The 24,477-nt window shown below is 43.6% G+C and overlaps 1 protein-coding gene across 4 annotated transcripts in view; it reads right to left on the bottom strand.

The window, feature by feature from the left end:
* Positions 1–24,477, bottom strand: part of LOC122935744 (dihydroxyacetone phosphate acyltransferase-like) — a 477,317-nt gene that overhangs the window by 55,851 nt on the left and 396,989 nt on the right. For all 4 annotated transcript variants that reach the window (XM_044291607.1, XM_044291609.1, XM_044291610.1 and 1 more), the window contains one exon: positions 13,835–13,896. In XM_044291607.1, the coding sequence (XP_044147542.1) occupies positions 13,835–13,896 (62 nt within the window). The remainder of the gene's footprint in view (positions 1–13,834; positions 13,897–24,477) is intronic.

Here is a 24,477-nt window from a genome sequence, read left to right as displayed (position 1 = left end):
ACGAGAGATTTAGCAGGATATAAATTTGAGGCCTAGTATTTAGGCGCTGGGTGACAGGTATGGGTTTAGTGACAGAATTAGACTTGGAAATACACAGTAGCGGGTGTGTGTGAAGTTATTCTGAATGACCCAATGTGCACCTTGAATATTATATACCCTTTTAGGGATAGATTTCAAATAGCTCTGATATAGCAGAAACCACTAAATTATGAAATTGCTAAATTGGGAATTGTATTTCAACCCAGAACAAGAAATGTGCTTGAACGGACACTAAATAACTCGCCCAGCTACAGCACTAAGGACAGATTTAGCTGGATATAAATTTGAGGCCTAGTATTTAGGCGCTGGGTGACAGGTATGGGTTTAGTGACAGAATTAGACTTGGAAATGCACAGTAGCGGGTGTGTGAAGTTATTCTGAATGACCCTATGTGCACCTTGAATATTATATACCCTTTTAGGGATAGATTTCAAATAGCTCTGATACAGCAGAAACCACTAAATTTTTAAATTGCTAAATTGGGAATTGTATTTCAACCCAGAACAAAAAATGTGCTTTGACGGACACTAAATAACTTTCCCAGCCACAACAGGACAGCGGTAACGAGAGATTTAGCGGGATATAAATTTGAGGCCTAGTATTTAGGCGCTGGGTGACCGGTATGGATTTAGTGACAGAATTAGACTGGGATATGGCCAAAAAATAACCACACTATTGCTGGTTAAATGCACTTGGTGATGGGCGCAGCTTGCCCCTGATGTAGTATATGGCCAAAAAATGAACAGACTATTGCTGGTTAAATGCACTTGGTGTCACAGCTTGACCAACCACACTACTGAGGGTTAAATGCACTTGGTGACGGGCGCAGCTTGCCCCTGATGTAGTATATGGCCAAAAAATGAACAGACTATTGCTGGTTAAATGCACTTGGTGACGGGCGCAGCTTGCCCCTGATTTAGTATATGGCCAAAAAATGAACAGACTATTGCTGGTTAAATGCACTTGGTGTGATAGCTTGACCAACCACACTACTGAGGGTTAAATGCACTTGGTGACGGGCGCAGCTTGCCCCTGATGTAGTATATGGCCAAAAAATAAACAGACTATTGCTGGTTAAATGCACTTGGTGTGACAGCTTCACCCTGATGTAGGCTTTAGCCAAAAAACAAACGCACCATTGAGGGTTAAATGCACTTGGTGACAGGCGCAGCTTGCCCCTGATGTAGTATATGGCCAAAAAATAAACAGACTATTGCTGGTTAAATGCACTTGGTGTGACAGCTTCACCCTGATGTAGGCTTTAGCCAAAAAACAACCACACCATTGAGGGTTAAATGCACTTGGTCGCAGCTTGTGCTGGCGCACCACAAGACACAAAATGGCCGCCGATCACCCCAGAAAAATGTGACTGACAAACGGTCTGGGCAGCCTAAAAACAGTGAGCAATTGAGGATCAGCAGCTCAATGATCCACAGCTGCAGATCGATCAGTTAATCAAGTCCTTTGGAGGAGTTAATCTGCCTAATCTCGCCCTACTGTCGCAGCCGCAACCTCTCCCTACGCTAATCAGAGCAGAGTGACGGGCGGCGCTATGTGACTCCAGCTTAAATAGAGGCTGGGTCACATGGTGCTCTGGCCAATCACAGCCATGCCAATAGTAGGCATGGCTGTGATGGCCTCTTGGGGCAAGTAGTATGACGCTTGTTGATTGGCTGCTTTGCAGCCTTTCAAAAAGCGCCAAGAAAGCGTCACAAAAGCGCGAAGAAAGCGACGAACACCGAACCCGAACCCGGACTTTTACGAAAATGTCCGGGTTCGGGTCCGTGTCACGGACACCCCAAAATTCGGTACGAACCCGAACTATACAGTTCGAGTTCGCTCATCCCTAGTTGATTCAAAATTTCACGGTGTCGAAGAGCTGGAAGACCAATTAACACTAATTAGGTCAATTGGCAACATGATTGGGTATAAAAAGAGCTTCTCAGAGTGGCAGTGTCTCTCAGAAGCCAAGATGGGTAGAGGATCACCAATTCCCACAATGTTGCGCAGAAAGATAGTGGAGCAATATCAGAAAGGTGTTACCCAGCGAAAAATTGCAAAGACTTTGCATCTATCATCATCAACTGTGCATAACATCAGCCGAAGATTCAGAGAATCTGGAACAATCTCTGTGCGTAAGGGTCAAGGCCATAAAACCATACTGGATGCCCGTGATCTCCGGGCCCTTAAACGACACTGCACCACAAACAGGATTGCTACTGTAAGTAATTTAGAAGGAAAGGTCTTGGAAACAATGGAAATCCTCTTAAAAGCTTCTTCTTTTATTAATCATACAAACAGCAGACACAGCCACTTGGTACACGGAATAAAACGTTGACGCGTTTCGGGTGCTGGACCCTTAGTCATAACTGTGCTTCATAGTGTGACCCCACAATTTAAAGGAGTATGATGACCAACCCTCCAAAATTCTGAGGGATAGGGCACCAACTCCATTGGTTGTCCCACTATGCGTCACACCCTGCTTACAACCTGCTAATCACATTAGATGTGTTACACACTGTGCGGCAGTATTCACTCTAAATTAACCCTTATGGAACCAAATCCCATGTTCCAAACCCATGCAGGGAAAGGACAAAAAACTGCACAGTGTGAACAGCATACTCCATATAACAACTTGTAAAAACATGAATAACACAACCAATATGGCACCATACGTTGTCGTGGGATGCAGATCCAGAAGATTACATATGTATACAATTTATTTCGTTAATGCTACTGCAAGAAATGGAAACAGTCGATCTTGATGATTAAATTTACATAGTGGATAATAGTGAATTAGTTAATTGCATGTCTGGTGTATTAAACATTGTGCGGGACCTCCGCCTAGATTGCGTCCCTGGGAGCCGTCATCCTAGCCTCCCAGGCTGATACATGAAGAGCAAAATAACCGCACCGTGTGAACAGAGCGCTAAGCATTAACACTAGAAACATATACAGGTCCTTCTCAAAAAATTAGCATATTGTGATAAAGTTCATTATTTTCTGTAATGTACTGATAAACATTAGACTTTCATATATTTTAGATTCATTACACACCAACTGAAGTAGTTCAAGCCTTTTATTGTTTTAATATTGATGATTTTGGCATACAGCTCATGAAAACCCAAATTTCCTATCTCAAAAAATTAGCATATTTCATCCGACCAATAAAAGAAAAGTGTTTTTAATACAAAAAAAGTCAACCTTCAAATAATTATGTTCAGTTCTGCACTCAATACTTGGTCGGGAATCCTTTTGCAGAAATGACTGCTTCAATGCGGCGTGGCATGGAGGCAATCAGCCTGTGGCACTGCTGAGGTGTTATGGAGGCCCAGGATGCTTCGATAGCGGCCTTAAGCTCATCCAGAGTGTTGGGTCTTGCGTCTTTCAACTTTCTCTTCCCAATATCCCACAGATTCTCTATGGGGTTCAGGTCAGGAGAGTTGGCAGGCCAATTGAGCACAGTAATACCATGGTCAGTAAACAATTTACCAGTGGTTTTGGCACTGTGAGCAGGTGCCAGGTCGTGCTGAAAAATGAAATCTTCATCTCCATAAAGCTTTTCAGCAGATGGAAGCATGAAGTGCTCCAAAATCTCCTGATAGCTAGCTGCATTGACCCTGCCCTTGATACAACACAGTGGACCAACACCAGCAGCTGACATGGCACCCCAGACCATCACTGACTGTGGGTACTTGACACTGGACTTCAGGCATTTTGGCATTTCCCTCTCCCCAGTCTTCCTCCAGACTCTGGCACCTTGATTTCCGAATGACATGCAAAATTTGCTTTGATCCGAAAAAAGTACTTTGGACCACTGAGCAACAGTCCAGTGCTGCTTCTCTGTAGCCCAAGTCAGGCGCTTCTGCTGCTGTTTCTGGTTCAAAAGTGGCTTGACCTGGGGAATGCTGCACCTGTAGCCCATTTCCTGCACACGCCTGTACACGGTGGCTCTGGATGTTTCTACTCCAGACTCAGTCCACTGCTTCCGCAGGTCCCCCAAGGTCTGGAATCGGTCCTTCTCCACAATCTTCCTCAGGGTCCGGTCACCTGTTCTCGTTGTGCAGCGTTTTCTGCCACACTTTTTCCTTCCCACAGACTTCCCACTGAGGTGCCTTGATACAGCACTCTGGGAACAGACTATTCGTTCAGAAATTTCTTTCTGTGTCTTACCCTCTTGCTTGAGGGTGTCAATGATGGCCTTCTGGACAGCAGTCAGGTCGGCAGTCTTACCCATGATTGCGGTTTTGAGTAATGAACCAGGCTGGGAGTTTTTAAAAGCCTCAGGAATCTTTTGCAGGTGTTTAGAGTTAATTAGTTGATTCAGATGATTAGGTTAATAGCTCGTTTAGAGAACCTTTTCATGATATGCTAATTTTTTGAGATAGGAATTTTGGGTTTTCATGAGCTGTATACCAAAATCATCAATATTAAAACAATAAAAGGCTTGAACTACTTCAGTTGGTGTGTAATGAATCTAAAATATATGAAAGTCTAATGTTTATCAGTACATTACAGAAAATAAGGAACTTTATCACAATATGCTAATTTTTTGAGAAGGACCTGTATGTATGTGTGCTCAGCAAGAAAATTGAAGCCTGCAGAACCAGAGCGATTACATCACTCCCCAGTGGACCGCATATTAGAGGGATTGTATATATTAAATAGCAGAGTATTGCTGCAATAGTAACAGTGGTCATTCCGGTCCTGGCATCTGCTTTAATCACTGATACACATACATTAGTTCTTTTTTCAGATTCAAACCATTAGGAACTCTGGTGTTGAGTCTGAAAATCCAGAAGGCTTCTCGTAGGCAAAGTTTTTTGCGATGGTGCCCCCTCCCTCCTGGGTGCAAAGACCCTCTCTATTGCAAAGGCTTTGAATGTTTTAACCTGGCGAGCATGCATTTGTATGAAGTGTCTCGCTGCATTTGAGATATTCAGAGCATTCGGGTTGTGGATGTAATTAAGATGTTCCAGGAGTCGGTTCTTAAAATTGCGAATCGTACTCCCGACATACATCAGATCACATTCAGTGCACCGAATGATGTACACCACTCCCTCAGTGCTACTCAGATCACATTCAGTGCTACTGTAAAGGAAATCACAGAATGGGCTCAGGAATACTTCCAGAAACCATTGTCAGTGAACACAATCCACCGTGCCACCCGCCGTTGCCATCTGAAACTCTACAGTGCAAAGAAGAAGCCATTTCTAAGCAAGATCCACAAGCTCAGGCGTTTTCACTGGGCCAGGGATCATTTAAAATGGAGTGTGGCAAAATGGAAGACTGTTCTGTGGTCAGACGAGTCACAATTCAAAGTTATTTTTGGAAATCTGGGACGCCATGTCATCCGGACCAAAGAGGACAAGGACAACCCAAGTTGTTATCAACGCTCAGTTCAGAAGCCTGCATCTCTGATGGTATGGGGTTGCATGAGTGCGTGTGGCATGGGCAGCTTGCATGTCTGGAAAGGCACCATCAATGCAGAAAAATATATTCAGGTTCTAGAACAACATATGCTCCCATCCAGACGTCATCTCTTTCAGGGAAGACCCTGCATTTTTCAACAAGATAATGCCAGACCACATTCTGCATCAATCACAACATCATGGCTGCGTAGGAGAAGGATCCAGGTACTGAAATGGCCAGTCTGCAGTCCAGATCTTTCACCTATAGAGAACATTTGGCGCATCATAAAGAGGAAGGTGCAACAAAGAAGGCCCAAGACGATTGAACAGTTAGAGGCCTGTATTAGACAAGAATGGGAGAGCATTCCTATTTCTAAACTTGAGAAACTGGTCTCCTCGGTCCCCAGACGTCTGTTGAGTGTTGTAGAAGAAGGGGAGATGCCACACAGTGGTGAAAATGGCCTTGTCCCAACTTTTTGGGGATTTGTTGACACCATGAAATTCTGATTCAACGTATTTTTCCCTTAAAATGGTACATTTTCTCAGTTTAAACTTTTGTTCCGTCATTTATGTTCTATTCTGAATAAAATCATCCACATCATTGCATTCAGTTTTTATTCACGATTTGTATAGTGTCCCAACTTTTTTGGAATCCGGTTTGTAATTTTAACTCCTAAGACTCCTGTGCCCAGCCTTCTGTCTCCCAGGGAAGCACGGGTGGCAGAAGCACAGCATCTGCACAGCTCGTCTCCCCTTTTCTAATAGAAGACGGATGGCCCTTAGCAACGCTCATTTGAAGAGTGCTGCTAAGGGCCATTTCAGCCCCAGTTTTCTAACAAAAATAAACGTTTTGGCTAAATAAAGTCAATTGCAAAATTGTTACCTATCACTTGCCCTACACTTTAGCAAAAAAAATATTAGAATATTATGACAGTTATCCTTTAACTCGAGAACAAAGCACATTAATGTGAAGCTCCACTTTCTTAGGGATTTCTTAAGTTACCTTAAAGGGGTTGTCCCATTTCATTAATTGCTGTTAATCAGTTTCCCCAAGTGTCCTTGAATAATCTTCTAAATAACTTCTATTTCCTAACTTGCACGGTTCTCCTGAAAAATGCCTTCATCTGCGCCTCTGTTGTCTACCTGTATCCCATGGATACGGCCAGATACTTGCGGGGCTTGTATGTGCCGCGCCTGCGCACAATGTCCTACCTTCTCCCCAGCCGGCCGCACGAGAACGCGCACGCATGCCTCCCCAGCTTGTAAAACAGCCGTGTCCTGCATGCTGGAGATAGTGCCGGGGAGAGAAACAGTCTGCCTGCCACGCTGCTGTCCTGCAGATTCTAGAGGAGGAAGGAGGGCCCTGGAAGATCACAGGGCAGAGGTTAGTGATTGATATGCTCCCCTGGGCCCTCTTAGTCCCGGGCTGACTCCTTCTGGGCGCCGGAGCACACGGCGTCCTCGGTTGCTATGACGCCGTGCGCTCCCTCCTGCCGCCGGAATACAGTGATACATCTTATAGATCATAGCAGTGTATAACTGTTTTCCGGCAGCAGGAGGGAGCGCACAGCGTCATAGCAACCGAGGACGCCGTGCTCTCTGGTGCCCAGAAGGAGTCCAGGCAGCAATCCACAGATGCCCCCACCCCATAAGTGCCCTCCACAGATGCCCCCACCCCATAAGTGCCCTCCACAGATGCCCCCACCCCATAAGTGCCCTCCACAGATGCCCCCACCCCATAAGTGCCCTCTACAGATGCCCCACCCCATAAGTGCCCTCCACAGATGCCCCCACCATATCAGATATTATCACTGACTTATTACCCAGCTTTCCTGGTGTACAATATTATCACTGACTTATTACCCAGCTTTCCCGGTATCAGATATTATCACTGACTTATTACCCAGCTTTCCCGGTGTACAATATTATCACTGACTTATTACCCAGCTTTCCCGGTATCAGATATTATCACTGACTTATTACCCAGCTTTCCCGGTATCAGATATTATCACTGACTTATTACCCAGCTTTCCTGGTATCAGATATTATCACTGACTTATTACCCAGCTTTCCCGGTATCAGATATTATCACTGACTTATTACCCAGCTTTCCCGGTATCAGATATTATCACTGACTTATTACCCAGCTTTCCCGGTATCTGATATTATCACTGACTTATTACCCAGCTTTCCCGGTGTACAATATTATCACTGACTTATTACCCAGCTTTCCCGGTATCAGATATTATCACTGACTTATTACCCAGCTTTCCTGGTGTACAATATTATCACTGACTTATTACCCAGCTTTCCCGGTATCAGATATTATCACTGACTTATTACCCAGCTTTCCTGGTGTACAATATTATCACTGACTTATTACCCAGCTTTCCCGGTATCAGATATTATCACTGACTTATTACCCAGCTTTCCCGGTATCAGATATTATCACTGACTTATTACCCAGCTTTCCCAGTGTACAATATTATCACTGACTTATTACCCAGCTTTCCCGGTATCAGATATTATCACTGACTTATTACCCAGCTTTCCTGGTGTACAATATTATCACTGACTTATTACCCAGCTTTCCCGGTATCAGATATTATCACTGACTTATTACCCAGCTTTCCCGGTGTACAATATTATCACTGACTTATTACCCTGCTTTCCCGGTGTACAATATTATCACTGACTTATTACCCAGCTTTCCCGGTATCAGATATTATCACTGACTTATTACCCAGCTTTACCGGGAAAGCTGGGTAATAAGTCAGTGATAATATTGTACACCAGGAAAGCTGGGTAATAATTCAGTGATAATATTGTTCACCGGGAAAGCTGGGTAATAAGTCAGTGATAATATCTGATACCGGGAAAGCTGGGTAATAAGTCTGTAATATTATTGTACACCAGGAAAGCTGGGTAATAAGTCAGTGATAATATCTGATACCAGGAAAGCTGGGTAATAAGTCAGTGATAATATTGTACACCGGGAAAGCTGGGTAATAAGTCAGTGATAATATTGTACACCAGGAAAGCTGGGTAATAAGTCAGTGATAATATCTGATACCGGGAAAGCTGGGTAATAAGTCAGTGATAATATCAGACATCGGGAAAGCTGGGTAATAAGTCAGTGAATATATCTATCTATATCTAGCACAGATAATATGGCTACTAGCTAACATGCATTTGGGCTGTAGTGATTTATTGTTTTTGCTGCACAGAATGGGTTTGTAACACAGGTTTTATGTGTAAGTGTATTAGAATGCAGGACAGCCGCAAGTTACTCCATTAGTTCACTAGCATTGGTCAGTGGTCACTGAGTGATTCCCCAGCAGGGGGATGGGCTTTACATACTCTGCAGGCTCCATGTGGATGACTCATCCACATGAACAAGCACGCAAGGACTGAGCTCTGAGGGTGAGTCATGAGGAGGCGTGGCCTTCACTCAACTGGAACCAAACCAGGAAGTTATCAGGACATTTACTGCTGGTAAGATTGAAACAGCAAAGTGGGACAACCCCTTTAAGCTGAAAGACACAAGGCTTAAAAATAAGATGGGTTTAACGGACTAAGCCTTAGCTGTTAAGAAGGGGTGTTGGAGATACAACAACTTACAGCTTAGTCTATTGCTGGATTGACAGCAACAGCGACAGTAGATGTCGCTGTTACTAATGCTCACTTGTGGTCTCTCTATGCATTTCTATAATGTGTTGTATTTCCTGTACATTGAGGTGAACTCACTGATTTATTTTTCCTGTCTGTGCAATTCACCATGTAAGGTGACCTTCTGTTATTGCACACATGTTCCAATAAACCCAATTCCTGTTACTCCACAATGTCTAATCTGATTTGACTCTGCTGCACCCAGCAATCATACTCTGCAACAAATTAGAGTTGATATATTTCACATTTATTTATAAAATAATCAAAAATTTACCAAAATTTTGAAATATTCACAATTCTCTAAATTTTAATTTCTCTACTCTTAAGACAGATAGTGATATATCATAAAATGGTTATTAATCAACATTCCCCATATGTCTGCTTTATGTTGGTATAATTTTGTAAATGTCATTTTATTTTTTAGGACGTTAACAGGCTTATAAGTTTATAAGCAATTTTTCAAATTTCCAAAACCATTTTTTAAAGCACCAATTCACTTATAAAGTGATTTTCAGAGGCTTACATAATGGAAACCACCCAGAAATGACCATATTTTAGAAAACTACACCCCTCAAATTATTCTAAACTAATGTTACAAACTTTGTTAACCCTTGAGGTGTCCCACAAGAATTAAAAGAAAATGAAGGTGAAATGTAAAAATTTCACTTTTTTGGTAGATTTTTTATGTTAATCAGTTTTTTCTTTCAACACAGCAAGGGCTAACATCAAAATAAACCTCAATATAGTTTACTCGGATTCTGCATTTTACAGAAATACCCCATATATGGTGGTAAAGAGCTCTATGGGCACGTGGCAGTGGTCAGAAGGAAAGGAGCATCATATGGATTTTAGAGGCAGATATTGTTAAAATGGTTTTTAGGAACCATTCTGTATTTGAAGATACACTGACATACCCCTACAGTGTAAACCCTCAAAAAGTGACCCCATTTTGGAAACTACACCCTTAAAAGAATATATTAAAGAGGGTACTGACCACTTTGACCCCCTAAGTGTTATACGGAAGTTGAAAACACTTGGCTATGAAAATGAAAAGTTTTGTTTCTTCCAATAAAGTGTTGCTTTAGCCCCAAATTTTTCATTTTCACAAGGGGTAACAGGAGAAAAAGCACCCCATAATTTGATACCCATTTTCTCCTAAATATGGCAACACCCCATATGTGGTGGTAAACTGCTGTGGGGGAATATGGCAGGATTCAGAATGGAAGGAGCGAAATATGGCTTTTGCTTTTGATGGATTGGTTTATAGGTGCCATTGTTTTTTATTTGTTAAGTGATTGTCTTAAGTGGGGACTCATTTTTTGCGGGATGAGGTGACAGTTTGATTGGTACCATTTTGGGGTACATACCGTATTTTTCGCCCTATAAGATGCACCGGCCCATAAGACGCACCTAGGTTTTTGAGGAGGAAAATAAGAAAAAACATTTTTTTAACCAAAAGGTGTGCTTTTGGTGGGTTTTAAACTAATGGTGGTCTGTGCATGAAACTATTATGGGGGATCTGTGGATGGCACTATTATGGGGGATCTGTGGGTGGCACTGTTATGGGGGATCTGTGGATGGCACTGTTATGGGGGAACTGAGGGGGGCACTGTTATGGGGGATCTCAGGGGGGCACTGTTATGGGGGGGGATCTGTGGATGGCACTGTTATAAAGGGGGATCTGTGGATGGCACTATTATGGGGGGTGGATCTGTGGATGGCACTGCTATATATGTGTCACCCACATATCCCCCACTTCATAACAGTGCCATCCACATATTCCCCACCCCATAATAATGGCATCCACAGATGCCCTAATATACCGGAGCTACGGTAAATGTGTGGGAGGGGCCGGTGTCATGCAAATGCGGCGGGGCCGGTGCGGTCACTGTACTCCGGCCCCACCGCTCACTCACTTCCTTATTGCCTAAACATTTTATAATAATTCTGATCCCCAGCCCCATCTGTACTACTTACTAAATGTCCTGTAGCAGGCAGAGCAGGGCGGGCGACCGGAACTCACTGATGTCACGTGCCTGCGCCACCTACTTTATGAATGAAGTAGGCAGCACAGGCACGTGACGTCAGTGAGTTACGGCCGGCCGGCCGGCCACCCTGCTCTGCCTGCTACAGGACATTTAGTAAGTAGTACAGATGGGGCTGATCATCGGATCGGAACTTTAATGAAAGCTATTATTATTATTATTATAAAATGTTTAGGCATTAAGGAAGTGAGTGAGCGGTGTGGCCGGAGTACAGTGGCCCCGGCCCCTCCTCCCTCCCCCGTCCAGCTGGTACATCGCAGTCTGCAATGCTGCAGCGTCACAGACTGCGATGTAAAATGGCAGCATTTGCCCCATAAGACGCAGGGGCATTTTCCCCCCACTTTTTTCGGGAAAAAGTGCATCTTATGGGGCAAAAAATACGGTAATACTTTTTGATCGCATGGTATTAAACTTTTGGCTGTTTTGGCATAGCTTTAATTTTTATTTTATTTTTTGCAGAATTCACCTAAGGGGGCATATAATGTGATACTGTTATAGAGCAGGTTGTTATGGATGTGGCGATATGTCTATCATTTTTATTTTTGTTAAGTTTTACACAGTGAAAGCATTGTTGAACAGAATAAAATCTTGTTTTTTGTTGGCATTTTCTGAGAGCCTTTTTTGGGGGGGCAATTGTCTTAGGTAGGATCTCATGTTTTGAGGGATGAGATGGCAGTTTGATTGGTACACTTTTGGGCAAAATACGCCTTTTTGATCGCTTGATATTACACTTTTTGTGAGGCAAGGTGACCAGAAAATGGCTTTTTTGACACTGTTTTTATTCTTTATTTTTACGGCGTTCACCTCAGGGGGTGGATCATGTGATAGTTTTATAGAGCCGGACAATACAGACGCGGAAATACCTAATATGTCTACCGTATATGCCGGCGTATAAGACGACTGGGCGTATAAGACGACCCCCAACTTTTACACTGAAAATATAGAGTTTGGGATATACTCGCCGTATAAGACTACCCCTTTTTCAACACACACCAAAGAAAAATTTAAAAAGCATTAGATCTGATTTAAATATGGTAATTTTAATTCAAATAAGTATGACATGCTGTTTGTCATCAAACAAAATAAAACTGTGGATTAAAGTGGATTAAACTTTTCCTAATTCACTCTTAAGCTGAAAGGAAGGGAAATACAATAAACCCATGGGAGCTGCCATGCTGTCAACCAAACTGGAACTGATAGTGATAGGAGGAAGAAATCGATGCACATATGCACATCTGCGCCGCACTTAGAACGCCGCACGGAGATCTCGCACATGCGCAGGAGCGAGATGTGAGCGGCCGTGAGGATCCCGTGTATCCACGCTCGCCTCATGAAATCTCGCACATGCGTAGGAGCGAGATGCGAGCGGCCGGGAGGATGGCGGTACAAGGAGCATACAAGGTACAGAGCAGGGGGCGGTATAAAAGGTACAGCGCAGGGGGGGCATATGCCGTGGGTTACATCGCAGCTCTCAGCTGCTGGGGATACAAGGCAATAGCCTGGGCTCTCTCTGTTGATAATTCGGGAGTCCCGGCACTGCAGCTCCCGCCATACCCGGCGTATAAGACAACCCCCCACTCTAGAAAATACTTTCTAGGGCTCAAAAGTCGTCTTATACACCGGTATATACGGTACTTTTCTTTTTTCCCCTTTTTTTTTTTTTTATTACTTTAGTTTGGGAAAAAATATGCTTTTTTTTCACTTGAAACTAAAATTTTTTTGTAAAACTTTATTTTTTTAACTTATTTTTTCACTTTATTTTTGTCCCACTCTGGGACTTCAACTTTTGGGGTCAGATCGTCTTTACAATGCATTACATTACTTCTGTACACTGTGTAATACACTTACATTTTCCTGCCTGTAAGATCCAGGGGGCTGGATCTCACAGGCTCACACGGGTAGCAGCCACAATGCATAAGGAAGGCATCGGGCTGCCTTCCCTGCCATCGGGCCCCCATCACAGCAGTGTGGGGACCCGATGGACACCCGGCAGGATACCACACGCAAGGGTTAATGCGCCTGCATGTTTGTTTTCACCGATGCCGGCGGATACAGCAGGAGTTCAGCTATCAGTGACTGCCAGAACCCTGCAGCTGATTGGGCAGGCGCAGCTCCTGCGCCAGCCCAATCAGAGCGCCTTAGCTGCATGGCACATGTATGGTGCTGGTATCCTAAGGGTTAAACACTTTATTTTTTTTATTCTGGTGATGTTACTTTAATTTTCCATGTTGATTGTGAAGTTTTCACTTTGGTCACTGAGTCTAACAATAGCCTGGCACTTCCTTTCCTGTCCTCTAAAGATACATTTTCAGCAGTTTTCTTATCATTACAGGCCGGAATGAAAGGTAACACCTATGTATAGATAACACAGGATCACACTATTTACTAAAGGTGTAGTCACAGCATACCTACTCTTCCCTGCACAATAAACTCTGCACAGATGACATAACATGCCTAGAAGACAATCCAATATGTCAATAAATTAGATATAGACTACAGCTTAATATGGTCCATTAGGCAAGATAGGTGCCCCCACGGTCAGGTAGAGAAAATACGAACAGAATAGAAGTTAAATATGTATAAAGGGTTACTTGTTCACTTCATGGATTTTTTCTAGCTAAGAAGAAATAAACTGATGTCAAAAAGTTATTACACAGGCAAACATCTTACCAAGTGTTGCTATTGCTTGTATTACTGATTTAGCATCTGGTGAAAAAAAAGTTCCACTGGACCTAGTAATAAAAAAGGGAGTAAAATATGAAAATATATAAATATATACATACACACACCAAGTTCATGTACTAGGAACATTTTATATATATATATATATATATATATATATATATATATATATATATATATTTATAATTACATTAATGAGTATCTCAGCAGTCCTGGACAACATCTTACTTTATTCATAACTTATGGGTTATGGGACTTTGTAGTGACAGAAAAATTGATTTAGACAAATGAAGTGTTTTTATATTGCGCAAAATAAAAAAACATAAAAAGATATACAATTTTTATCACCGTAATTGTACTGACCTGCAGAATAATAAATAATGTATTCCCCCAAAAGTTAATAAAATGTATACAATACATCATACATGTCCACCATAGACCAATATTCACCATATGTCTACTTTATGTTGGCATTATTCTTTAAATATCATTTACATTTTTTTTTCTAGAGAACACTGCATCACTCTTGGCAACAGATCCCTTGATAAAGGTCGCTATCCGACCGAAACATTGGGACTTTATATGGCCTGTAAAGATTAATATAAACTCTGGATAAATACTGTAGAATGCACAAAATTACGTGAATATGTACACCATGAATTAAAGCATCACTAAGAAGAAGTTTGGTGTGCCATAAATTTTCTTACAAACGTGGATTAACTATTGTCTTCTATGATCACCCACTACTAAAGGGTGTGGAGATCTCATCCTTCCATGATAAGATATTGGTAACCTATCATGAGGATAGGTTATCAATATATACTGACTACCTCCGCAACCCCTTTAACTCTTTAGGTGCTCCAGAAGAATTAATTTCACTTTTTTCAGATTTTCCATTTTAATCAATTTTTTTTGTAACACAGCAAGGGTTAACAGCCAAACAAACCTCACTATTTATTACCCTGATTTTGAAGTTTATATTAACATCCAATATGTGGTTGTATGCTGTATGGGCACACTGTAGAGCTTGGAAGGGAAGGAGCACCATATGGCTTTTAGAAGGCAGATTTCACTGGGATAATTTTCAGGCGCCATGTTGCATTTGAAGAAAATTTTAATAAAATAAAGGTGACCTTGTTTTGGAAACTACACCCCCAAGGAATTTTTCGATGGGTGCACACGTGGCTGTGAAAATTAAATATTACATTCATTTTTCATTTTTTACAAGGGGTAAAAGGACAAATTCACCCCCAAATGTATTGTTCATTTTCTTTTAAAAATAACACCTCATGTGTGCTCATTAAGTGCCATAAGGGCACACAGAATGGCTCAGAAGTGAGGGGACATGATATGTTTTTTGGAGGGAAGATTTCACTGGAATAGTTTTCAGGCTGCATGTCACATTTGAAGACACCATGAAGGGCCCTTACAATGAAACCCCCCAAAAAGGGACCCCTGCTGTGACTTTGTGCTTGTTCATGAGTGTTGACGTTTATTGATTTTCTGCCTAATATACAGTCCAGTCACACTCCCTCTACTCAGTAATCACCAGCACACTAACACTCCCTTTGTTTCACAAAACATTTAGCTAGAGAATTGATTGCAACACACTGATAATTAGTGATGGACAAACATCTGCCGGGACAGTTCGCGAAGGCGATCAAATGTTCGCGAACTGCAAGTTTGCGGCGGGTGCCATTCATTTTAACCACTTCACATGTGGGCCATTTGCCCCCTTCCTGACCAGGCAAATCTGACCTATCTCACTTTATGTGGTAATAACTTTGGAACGCTTGCACTTATCCAAGTCATTCAGAGATTGTTTTCTTGTGACACATTGTACTTCATGCTAGTCATAAATTTGAGTCAATATATTTTACCTTTATTTATGAAAAAATCTAAATTTTCCCCAAATTTTGAAAAATTAGCAATTTTCTAAATTTCAATTTCTCTGCTTTTAAAACACAAAGTGATACCTCATAAAATATTTATTACCTAACATTCCCCATATGTCTACTTTATGTTCACATAATTTTGGAAATGTAATTTTATTTTTTGGGGACTTTAGAAGGCTTAGAAGTTTAGAAGCAATTTTACAAATTTTTAAGAAAATTGCCAAAACCCACTTTTTAAGGACCAGTTTAGGTCTGAAGTCACTTTGTGGGGCCTACACAGTGGATACCGCCATAAATGACCTCATTGTAGAAACTACACACCTTAAGTTACTTCAATTTTACAAACTTTGTTAACCCTTTAGGCGTTCCACAAGAATTAAAGGAAAATGGAGATCAAATATTTAAAATTCACTTTTTTGGCAGATTTTCCATTTTAATCCAATTTTTTATTTAACGCATCAATGGTTAACAGCCAAACAAAACTCAATATTTATTACCCAGATTCTGTGGTTTACAGAAACACACCACATGTGGTCATAAACTGTTGTATGGGCACACGGCAGGGCGCAGAAGAAAAGGAGCGCCACATGGTTTTTAGATGCCATGTCCCATTTGAAGCCCCCCGTGATGCACCCTTACAGTAGAAACTCCCAAGAAGTGACCCCATTTTGGAAACAAGGGGATAAGGTCCCAGTTTTATTGGTACTATTTTAGGATACATGTGATTTTTTGATCATTCACTATTAGAGATGGGGGTGTCCGTGACACGGACCCGAACCCGAACATTTTCGTAAAAGTCCGGGTTCGGTGTTCGTCGCTTTCTTGGTGCTTTTTGAAAGGCTGCAAAGCAGCCAATCAACAAGCGTCATACTACTTGCCCCAAGAGGCCGTCACAGCCATGCCTACTATTGGCATGGCTGTGATTGGCCAGTGCAGCATGTGACCCAGCCTCTATTTAAGCTGGAGTCACGTAGCGCCGCATGTCACTCTGCTCTGATCAGTGTAGGGAGAGGATGCAGCTGCAACGTTAGGGCGAGATTAGGCAGTGATTAACTCCTCCAAAAGACTTCATTCAGTGATCGATCTGCAGCTGTGGATGATTGAACTGTTGCTATTGAATTGCTCACTGTTTTTAGGCTGCCCAGAGCATTTTTCATTCACTTTTTTCCGGGGTGATTGGCAGACATTTTGTGCCTTGTGGTGCGCCAGTACAAGCTGCCACCAAGTACATTTAACCCTCAATAGTGTGGTTATGTTTTGGGCTATATCCTACATCAGGGTGAAGTTGTCACACCAAGTGCATTAACCATCAATACTGTGGTTAATTTTTGGCCATATACTACTATCAGGGGCAAGCTGTCACCAAGTGCATTTAACCCTCAATAGTGTGGTTGTTTTTTGGCTATATCCTACATCGGTCAAGCTGTCACACCAAAGTGCATTTAACCATCAATAGTCTGTGGTTATTTTTTGGCCATATACTACATCAGGGGAAAGCTGTCAACCAAGTGCATTTTAACACTCAATAGTGTGGTTGTTTTTTGGCTATATCCTACATCAGGGTGAAGCTGTCACACCAAGTGCATTTAACCATCAATAGTTTGGTTATTTTTTGGCCATATACTACATCAGGGGCAAGCTGAGCCTGTCACCAAGTGCATTTTAACCCTCAATTAGTGTGGTTGGTCAAGCTGTCACACCAAGTGCATTTAACCATCAATAGTGTGGTTATTTTTTGGCCATATCCCAGTCTAATTCTGTCTGTAAACCTATACCTGTCACCCAGCGCCTAAATAATAGGCCTCAAATTTATAGTCAGCTAAATCTGTGGTTATTGCTGTGGCTGGGCAAGTTATTTAGTGTCCGTCAAAGCACAGTTTTTGTTCTGGGTTGAAATACAATTCCCAATTGAGTAATTCTCTAAATTAGTGGTTTCTGCTGTATCAGGCCTACTTTAAATTTATCCCTAAAAGGGTATATTAGATTCAAGGTGCTGATAGGGTCATTCTCAATAACTTCACACACACGCTACTGTGCATATACCAGTCTAATTCTGTCTGTAAACGTATACCTGTCACCCAGCACCTAAATAATAGGCCTCAAATTTATAGTCAGCTAAATCTGTGGTTATTGCTGTGGCTGGGCAAGTTATTTAGTGTCCGTCTAAGCACAGTTTTTGTTCTGGGTTGAAATACAATTCCCAATTTAGCAATTCTCTAAATTAGTGGTTTCTGCTGTATCAGGCCTACTTTAAATTTATCCCTAAAATGGTATATTAGATTCAAGGTGCTGATAGGGTCATTCTCAATAACTTCACACACACGCTACTGTGCATATCCAAGTCTAATTCTGTCTGTAAACGTATACCTGTCACTCAGCCTCAAATTTATATTTAGCTAAATCTATGGTTACTGCTGTGCCTGTATTAGTGTAATACGGTACCTAAATAGATAGCCAGATAGTGTTAGGTGTCTGTAAAAAAAGGCCTGAATTTGAATTCAATACATTTGGCCAAATAATATTTTTGTTGTTGTGGTGAACGATAACAATGAGGAAAACATCTAGTAAAGGACGCGGACGCGGACATGGTCGTGGTGGTGTTAGTGGACCCTCTGGTGCTGGGAGAGGACGTGGCCGTTCTGCCACAGCCACACGTCCTAGTGTACCAACTACCTCAGGTCCCAGTAGCCGCCATAATTTACAGCGATATTTGGTGGGGCCCAATGCCGTTCTAAGGATGGTAAGGCCAGAGCAGGTACAGGCATTAGTCAATTGGGTGGCCGACAGTGGATCCAGCACGTTCACATTATCTCCCACCCAGTCTTCTGCAGAAAGCGCACAGATGGCGCCTGAAAACCAAGCCCATCAGTCTGTCACATCACCCCCATGCATACCAGGGAAACTGTCTGAGCCTCAACTTATGCAGCAGTCTCTTATGCTGTTTGAAGACTCCGCTGGCAGGGTTTCCCAAGGGCATCCACCTAGCCCTTCCCCAGCGGTGGAAGACATAGAATGCACTGACGCACAACCACTTATGTTTCCTGATGATGAGGACATGGGAATACCACCTCAGCACGTCTCTGATGATGACGAAACACAGGTGCCAACTGCTGTGTCTTTCTGCAGTGTGCAGACTGAACAGGAGGTCAGGGATCAAGACTGGGTGGAAGACGATGCAGGGGACGATGAGGTCCTAGACCCCACATGGAATGAAGGTCGTGCCATTGACTTTCACAGTTCCAAGGAAGTGTCACGAGGGTGTCAAGAGCCACGTCTGACTCCGTTATACCCGGGGTCAGGAAGTCGCAGCGGGTGGCTGCACGCTCTATGTCTAAAGATCACGTTGTTTCTTAGTGATTGTTTTCTGTGTTTGCCTTGCAAACCTTTTTGTCTCACTCAGGGATCCGTAGCTTCTCCTCCTCAGCTGTTTCTTGTCTGCCACTCCCAACCTCCTTATATTCTCCTCTCACACTTCTCTAGTTGCCAGTTATAGAGCTTCCTGCCTGGACTTCTATACTGACCCACTGGAGCTGTGAATCCTGGTTGTTGTTCCAGAGTGCTACCCTCCGGATCCCTGTTGGGCTTTTTTGTTGTCTCCTGTTGTCGCCCACCTGGGATTATATGTTGAGTCTGTATTGTCTGTCCTCCCCTTGGTGTTTTCCTTTAGAGCTAGTGGTGCGGACTAGTGTTCCCACCGCCCTGTTCACTATCTAGGGCTCATCTTAGAGAAAGCCAGGGTTTTAGGCACGTGATCGGCGTACGGGTGAGGAACCCGTCTAGGGACGTCAGGGCAGCCAGGTGCCAGCCGCAAGGTGAGTCAGGGGTCACCACCTTCCCTCTCACTTGGGCAGGGCCTTCCTCTTTCCCTCCCTCTGTGTCACGTATGTGATAGTCACGCCGATCGTGATATTATAACTGGCCCTTATTTTTTGGGAGAAAAAAAATAAAAAAATTTTTTCTCTCTACTTAGAATCCAATATGGATCCTATTGCTGCTTTGGCAAAACAGCTTCAAGGCCTGTCTTTGGAGGTGGCAGGATTGAAGGCGTCTGTCCTCCAACAACAGCAGCAAATGCAGCAGAACGCAAGCGCAGCGGTTGCTATGGGTAACCAGGTTGTTACAGAACCCAAGGTTGTTCTTCCTGATAGATTTTCTGGGGGAAGGGACAAATTTGTGACGTTCCGTGAGGCCTGCAAATTATATTTTAAGCTGCGCCCTTACTCCTCAGGTAATGAAGAACAGCGGGTGGGGATTGTTATTTCCCTGCTTCAGGGGGACCCGTAATCCTGGGCGTTCTCGTTACCCCCTGGTTCCCAGGCTCTCCGGTCAGTGGAGGGATTTTTGGGGGCTTTGGGTCTCATATATGATGACCCTGACCGAGTCGCCCTGGCTGAGTCGAAGTTACGGAGACTCCTACAGGGAGATCGGCCAGCAGAGGAATATTGCTCAGAGTTCCGTAGGTGGGCTACGGATACTCAGTGGAACGACCCGGCTCTCAGGAGTCAGTTCTGCTCTGGGTTATCTGAAAGGGTTAAGGATGCGCTGGCGCTGTATGAGACCCCCCTTTCCCTTGATGCTGTTATGTCCCTCTCTATCAGAATAGATAGACATCTTAGGGAGAGATCGAAAATTCCTGAGCAATTGGTAACCTCTCCCAAGCAGCAGTTAGTCTGTACTGACTTAGATGAGCCTATGCAGCTAGGAGGAACTTCTCATCAGGTCCGTCCTCCTGAGGTTCGCCGCAGGCGTGGGGCTTGTTTTTTCTGTGGGGGAAGGGGTCATTTCATTAATGTCTGTCCCTCCTTTCTCAAAAACAAAAGACCGTCGGAAAACTACTAACCCCAGGCTGTGCGGAGGATGTCAGCCGGGGGGTATACGTTTCCTCCATACGAACATCTCAATTTTTGTTGCCAGCGGTTATTGTTTTCGGTGTTAACACAGAGTCTATTTCTTTTTTTCTAGACAGTGGAGCAGGGGTAAATTTGATAGATGCCCATTTTGCCCGCACTATGGGTTTGTCTCTCTGTACGCTGCAGAAACCTATTCCCATATTCGCTATTGATTCTGCTCCTCTGTCTCAGAGAAACCTCACTCACATCATCCATAACTTACACCTTCGGGTAGGGGACCACCATAATGAGTGTCTTTCATGTTACGTTCTGGAGGGCCTTCCCTCTCCTGTGGTATTGGGTCTTCCCTGGTTGGTAGCGCACAATCCAGTGGTGGATTGGCAGGCCAGGGAGATATTGGAGTGGAGTGAGCATTGCAGAGAGAATTGCTTAAATAACAATTGCTCAGTCGCCTCCATAGCTACCCTACCTACATTTATTTCGGATTTTGAGGACGTTTTTTCTGAAAAGGGTTGTCAGAAGTTACCACCTCATCGTCCTTATGATTGCCCGGTTAACCTGATTCCCGGTGCAAAATTACCCAAGTCCAGGTTATATAATCTTTCGGGTCCCGAGAGATAAGCCATGAAAGATTATATCTCCGAGAGTCTGGCTAAGGGACACATCAGACCCTCTTCTTCACCCGTGGCTGCAGGGTTTTTCTTTGTTAAAAAGAAAGATGGGGGCCTGCGTCCTTGCCTAGATTTCCGTGAGCTAAACCAGATAACCATCCGAGACCCATACCCTCTTCCTCTCATTCCTGACCTTTTTAATCAGATTGCGGGTGCTAGGTGGTTCTCCAAACTTGATCTTAGGGGGGCCTACAATCTGATTCGTATCAAGGAAGGGGATGAGTGGAAGACAGCTTTTAACACCCCTGAGGGGCATTATGAAAATCTAGTCATGCCTTTCGGTCTGACCAATGCCCCTGCTGTCTTCCAACATTTCGTTAATGATATTTTTAGTCATCTCATCGGCAGGTTTGTAGTCATATACCTAGATGATATCTTAATTTATTCGGCTGATCTGAAAACACATGAAGTACATGTCAGGCAAGTACTGCAGGTCCTACGGACGAATAAATTATATGCGAAAATTGAAAAATATGTCTTCGCCGTTCAGGAAATACAGTTCCTGGGATATCTATTATCTGCTTCAGGTTTCCGTATGGATCCTAGGAAGGTCCAGGCAATTTTAGATTGGGATCTTCCTGAGAACCTTAAAGCTCTACAACGGTTTTTGGGTTTCGCAAATTTCTATAGAAAGTTCATTAAAAATTACTCAGTGATCGTTAAACCCCTTACTGACATGACTAGGAAGGGGACTGATTTTTCTAAATGGTCTGACGCCGCCTAAAATTGCATTTTCCTCTCTAAAAGAGAGATTTACCTCGGCACCTGTTCTAATTCAACCTGATGTCTCCCAGCCTTTTATTGTTGAAGTAGATGCGTCAGAGGTGGGATTGGGGGCGGTGCTGTCTCAGGGTCCGTCTCCTGGCAAATGGCGTCCTTGCGCTTTCTTTTCCAAAAAGTTATCTACTGCAGAAAAGAACTATGATATTGGAAATAGGGAACTGTTGGCGATTAAACTGGCGTTTGAAGAGTGGCGTCACTTCTTAGAGGGAGCAATCCACCCCGTCACGGTGATTACGGATCACAAAAACCTTCTGTGCCTAGAATCGGCTAAGCGTCTCACCCCTAGACAAGCTAGGTGGTCGCTATTCTTTACCAGATTTAACTTTGTAATCACCTATCGTCCTGGGGCAAAAAACACCAAGGCAGACGCATTATCTCGTAGTTTCCCTGGAGGGGGTAATGTTAGTGATCCGGTACCTATTTTACAAAGAGGAGTGGTTGTCTCTGCTGTACACTCTGTTCTAGAGGGAAAGGTGTTAGAGGCCCAGGGGGACGCCCCGGCCTCTTGCCCCTCAGAGAAATTGTTTGTACCGTTAAACCTGCGTCTTGAATTATTAAAGGAACATCATAATTTGGCACTTGCTGGGCACCCGGGTAGTAAAGCAACCTTGGAGCTATTGTCTCGTCGTTTTTGGTGGCCAAGGTTGCGTCAGGATGTAATGGATTTCGTGTCTACTTGTTCTACTTGTGCACGCGCGAAAGTCTCTCATACACGTCCAGCAGGGTCCTTATTGCCACTTTTCATCCCCAATAGGCCATGGACACATCTGTCAATGGATTTCATCACTGACTTGTCTGCGGGTAAAACTGTTATCTTGGTAGTAGTAGACAGGTTTAGCAAAATGGTACACTTTATTGCGCTACCCGCACTTCCTAATGCTAAGACTCTTGCTCAGGTGTTTATCAGTGAAATCGTGAAGCTTCACGGGGTCCCTTCCGATGTGGTTTCGGATCGGGGAACCCAGTTTATTTCTAAGTTTTGGAAAGCTTTTTGTTCCCGTTTGGGGGTACACTTGTCCTTTTCCTCAGCTTTCCATCCTCAGTCGAATGGACAGACTGAGCGTACCAACCAAAACCTAGAAACCAAGAGTTGTGGTCATCATATTTACCGTTAGCCGAGTTTGCCATAAATAATCGCTGTCAGGAATCCACTGGCAAGTCACCATTTCTTGGTGCATACGGTTTTCATCCCCAATTTTGTACTTTCAAAGAGGGGGGGTCTTCTGGGGTTCCCGAAGAGGAACGGTTTTCTTCATCTCTTTCATCGGTATGGCAGAAGGTGCAAGCTAACTTGAAAAATATGAGTGGTAAATATAAATGCATGGCCGATAAGAAACGGTCGCCAGGTCCGGACCTAGGAGTGAATGACTATGTGTGGTTGTCTACTAGGAATATTAAGTTGAAGGTTCTCTCTTGGAAACTGGGCCCTAGGTTCATTGGTCCTTATAAAATAGTAGACGTCATTAACCCTGTGGCTTTTCGCCTGGAGCTACCTCAGACTTTTAAGATCCATAACGTCTTCCATAAGTCGTTACTCAAGAAGTATGTTCCACCTCTAGAACCATCACCGCTGCCACCTCCTCCTGTTATTGTGGATGGTAATCTGGAGTTTCAAATATCCAGAATTGTTGATTCTCGTCGGGTCCGCCGCTCTCTTCAGTATCTGGTGCATTGGAGGGGTTACGGTCCCGAGGAAAGAATGTGGGTTCCAGCGTCAGAGGTAAACGCCAACAGGTTAATTCAGGCTTTCCATGCCTCTCATCCTGAGAGACCTGGTCCTGAGTGTCCGGAGGCCCCTCGTGAAAGGGGGGGTACTGTCACGAGGGTGTCAAGAGCCACGTCTGACTCCGTTATACCCGGGGTCAGGAAGTCGCAGCGGGTGGCTGCGCGCTCTATGTCTAAAGATCACGTTGCTTCTTAGTGATTGTTTTCTGTGTTTGCCTTGCAATCCTTTTTGTCTCACTCAGGGATCCGTAGCTTCTCCTCCTCCTCAGCTGTTTCTTGTCTGCCACTCCCAACCTCCTTATATTCTCCTCTCACACTTCTCTAGTTGCCAGTTATAGAGCTTCCTGCCTGGACTTCTATACTGACCCACTGGAGCTGTGAATCCTGGTTGTTGTTCCAGAGTGCTACCCTCCGGATCCCTGTTGGGCTTTTTTGTTTTCTCCTGTTGTCGCCCACCTGGGATTATATGTTGAGTCTGTATTGTCTGTCCTCCCCTTGGTGTTTTCCTTTAGAGCTAATGGTGCGGACTAGTGTTCCCACCGCCCTGTTCACTATCTAGGGCTCATCTTAGGGAAAGCCAGGGTTTTAGGCACGTGATCGGCGTACAGGTGAGGAACCCGTCTAGGGACGTCAGGGCAGCCAGGTGCCAGCCGCAAGGTGAGTCAGAGGTCACCACCTTCCCTCTCACTTGGGCAGGGCCTTCCTCT

Source organism: Bufo gargarizans, chromosome 4, assembly GCF_014858855.1.
Source record: "Bufo gargarizans isolate SCDJY-AF-19 chromosome 4, ASM1485885v1, whole genome shotgun sequence".
In the NCBI taxonomy this organism is placed as follows: Eukaryota; Metazoa; Chordata; class Amphibia; order Anura; family Bufonidae; genus Bufo; species Bufo gargarizans.
This window is presented reverse-complemented; position numbering and strand designations above follow the sequence as displayed.